The sequence below is a fragment of the Aegilops tauschii genome, chromosome 1 (assembly GCF_002575655.3).
Source record: "Aegilops tauschii subsp. strangulata cultivar AL8/78 chromosome 1, Aet v6.0, whole genome shotgun sequence".
Classification (NCBI taxonomy): domain Eukaryota; kingdom Viridiplantae; phylum Streptophyta; class Magnoliopsida; order Poales; family Poaceae; genus Aegilops; species Aegilops tauschii.
Window position 1 is genome coordinate 366,581,010 of NC_053035.3, and position 3,064 is coordinate 366,584,073.

Sequence of the window (3,064 nt, forward strand, 5' to 3'; positions counted from 1 at the left end):
CTCTATGCTGGCCAAGGAAGACGGGAGAGACGATCGCATCAGCTTGGTCTCACCAGCCGTCGAGCTTATAGGAGGAGCCTTCACCAGATCCACCACCAACGACCATCATCAATCATAGAATATGACCAATAGAGAGAGCCGATGACCACCAAGAGCCGCTAGTGAGCGCCAGGGCACAACTCAAGTACGGCATCAAGCCAATTGCCCTAAGGCGAACCTAGACCTAGACCTAACCCTACACTAACTAGGCAAAATGGCGGCCCGACTACTTCTCTTATCCCCGCTGTGTTGCGCAATGTGTGTGATCCCCCAATTCGAGAATGGCAGATTGGTGAGAACTTTCCCTGTGCGAAACTGCATCCCATTTGCTTTAGTAAGGACATTACTGATTAATGGAGGAAATGCCTCAGTATTGCAACATATAACCACTTTAAACGATGGAATTGGCAAATGGTAGTATACATTATAAGGCGGTGCTTCCCTGGTTCTGATTTTACCAGTACCCACAAAGCAACAGACCTCATACCTGATTACTAACTGAGATGACAATAGTATACTTTATCCTAATTAGGTGGCTGCAACACGAATGGTCAAGATAACCCAAATAGGACCAAATGCAAAACCTTATTACACTAAAAGAACACAGACGAATGTATATTGAGTTGATTAGAAGTGGCAGCATCATCACATATAGATAGCAAAATCACTTTTACTACTAGAAGGAACTATTTATATTACAAAATATCCCACTAACTTCAGCGGCAAATGAGGTTTTATTTGTGTATCGTAACAGTCAAGCAATTTTACAGTGCCAAAGCCCTTCAATAGCTGACGAGTCTGGATCCACACACCGAAGGAAAAAAACAGCTTCGAATAATTCCTACTGAGAATGTAGGTACTTTGACTTATTCAAGCAGCTTGGATCTGGCAATGGTAGTTACTAGCTCCGCTGTGGCCTTACGAAGCTCGAACTTGGTTACCCCGGCGAATCACGGTGAACTTCAAGTCGGTCAAGGTTGGTTCTTACCAAGCCGCCATGCGGCGTCTACGGCGATTCTTGGCGTTAGAGTCCTTGACTCTCTTGGTGTGCCCACGATGCTTGCGCAAATCGTACTCGTCCATAAAGGTAAAGGTGGCTTTCTCTTTACGTTGAGATTTCTGTTCCAACTTTTTTCTATATAGTTTCTCATCTTCAAGTAGAGATTCTAATTCGTTACCAGCAAACTCGCCCATCCAACAAGGCGTGTATGGGAAAGATGAGTCCGTCTGTCCGCATGGTCGTCCGTTGAAGGGATCGTAGTCTGCCAGACATGAAGTGCCCAAATCCTGGAATTTCGAGTTGTTCCAGTCATAGGCCAGTCCCCTGGCTGATATCCCTGATGAAATCAAGAAGACAACCTCTTTACAAGGATGAAACCCAAGGAAATAATAGTTGTCACGGCACCCCCCTTGAACATCATCTTCAATGTCAAGAACGTTATCCTCGTCGGAGTTCCAATCATATTTCTCTTCCACCGGCGCTTTGTAATTTGCATGTCTTGTGTAAGCAGCGTCCTCAGGGTATTTGGAGGACCACTTGCGGTAGTTAACATCCTGCAAGATCCATCGTTTGGCCAGTTGTCGAGCATAGTCCTCACGTTCAAAGGCCTTTCCAAGAAAGGTATCATGTTTTAACACCCATTCAATTTGACCGCACGATTCATTGAGATACCAAAACTGAAGTTGATTCCAGCCATCATGTATCGCACAATACACCCCTCCAAGTGATCTCCCCAGATGGTGGTTGGGATAACCTCTCAATTCACAGGCACCTGGTAGCTTGATTACTGTATACGTGAGATCTGATAAGGACATCCTGCAAATATGAACAATCGGATAAACAACTTAATAACAACATAAGTGGATCATACTAGCTACTAGTATATATTTGCTAAATTAGGATGACCACCGATGAGCAAGTAAGTAGTTACAGTACCTCGCAAGATAGCCATGCTGGCAATGAATGTAGAGCGTGCTTTGCCAGTAGACGGCATGATAACGATGCCGATTATACCACAAATCTGAATCCATGTTGCCGACGATCCCTGCAGCCTCCCCTTCCCGAAGGAAGGTCGTCTCGTCCCATCGTTGTGTCACCGAAGAGAACACATGCATCACGTATGACGCGGGAGGCCACTCCGACTCGTCGTCGTCGTCGTCCGTTTCGCCGGCCGCTGGCAGGCGTGGGATCAGAAAGACCTGGTAGTGCGTCGACACTGCGGGATCGAACGCGAGGTAGGCGGTCTGGTCGAATCCCGGCATGTGCGGCGGAGGGCGTCGGGGCAGACGTGCCCACCGACGCGTCGCCGGATTGACGACGTACTCGCGCGGCAGCGCACGGTCCTCGTTCATCCGTTCGCCACAGAGCAGGAGCCCGTTGCAATGGCCCGTGACCTGGACGCCCATGCAGGGCAGGAAGTCGAGCCCCCCGCAGATCGCCGGGCCCGTGGAGGGGCGGGAGAAGAACTCGGAGAAGCAGCTATGCTGGGTGAAGTTGATGAAGATGCCGCGCACCGAGCGCGAGAGCAGGCTGCCGCGCAGGCAGGCGTCGACGGTGTCGCGCCACGCCTTGCAGACTCGCCGGGCCGCGGCCAGGACGTGCGGCGCGAGGCGCCGGAGGACCTCCGCGAGGGCGTCGTCGGGTAGAACGGCCGGCTCCGGTGCCATCATCGGTCGGTCGCTCGATCTCGTCCGCGCCGCTCGGTCTGGTTTCCCGTCGTCCGCGATCGCGCACGCGCCGCGGTGTTCTAGGGCTTGGAAGTTGTTGGCGAATTGTATATTGGAAGGAGGTGCAAACAAACCTCAGATTGTTGATGTATCGGACTGCTTGCCGGCCCGGAGTATATGTTGGAGATCAAAGCTGAAGTTCGTTGGAAGTCTATCCGTAGGATTGCGGATGCTAGGGCCGCCTTTGAATGGGTCTCGTTTTCGCGTTGACCGTACGAAACCACTGGATCCAGCCGTGGCACGAGTCGACAACGCGCCAATGTTTGACACTGACCAAAGGATCAGCACTAGCCCACCG

General features: G+C 50.8%; 1 protein-coding gene across 1 annotated transcript; it reads right to left on the minus strand.

The window, feature by feature from the left end:
• Positions 1–693: 693 nt before the first annotated feature.
• Positions 694–2,806, minus strand: LOC109780608 (uncharacterized). The gene is made up of 2 exons (XM_020339188.3): positions 1,976–2,806; positions 694–1,855 (listed from the first exon to the last, which is right to left on the minus strand). The coding sequence occupies exons 1-2, from the start codon at positions 2,707–2,709 to the stop codon at positions 1,024–1,026; spliced, it is 1,566 nt and encodes a 521-aa protein (XP_020194777.2). The 5' UTR covers positions 2,710–2,806; the 3' UTR covers positions 694–1,023.
• Positions 2,807–3,064: the final 258 nt, after the last annotated feature.

Bases quoted from the DNA above. Each gene is read 5' to 3' on its own strand.
- LOC109780608 (XM_020339188.3), bottom strand. From the start codon at position 2,709: ATGATGGCACCGGAGCCGGCCGTTCTACCCGACGACGCCCTCGCGGAG. The intron at 1,856-1,975 runs GTACTGTAACTA...TCATATTTGCAG, and splicing joins CAGCATGGCTATCTTGCGAG to GATGTCCTTATCAGATCTCA.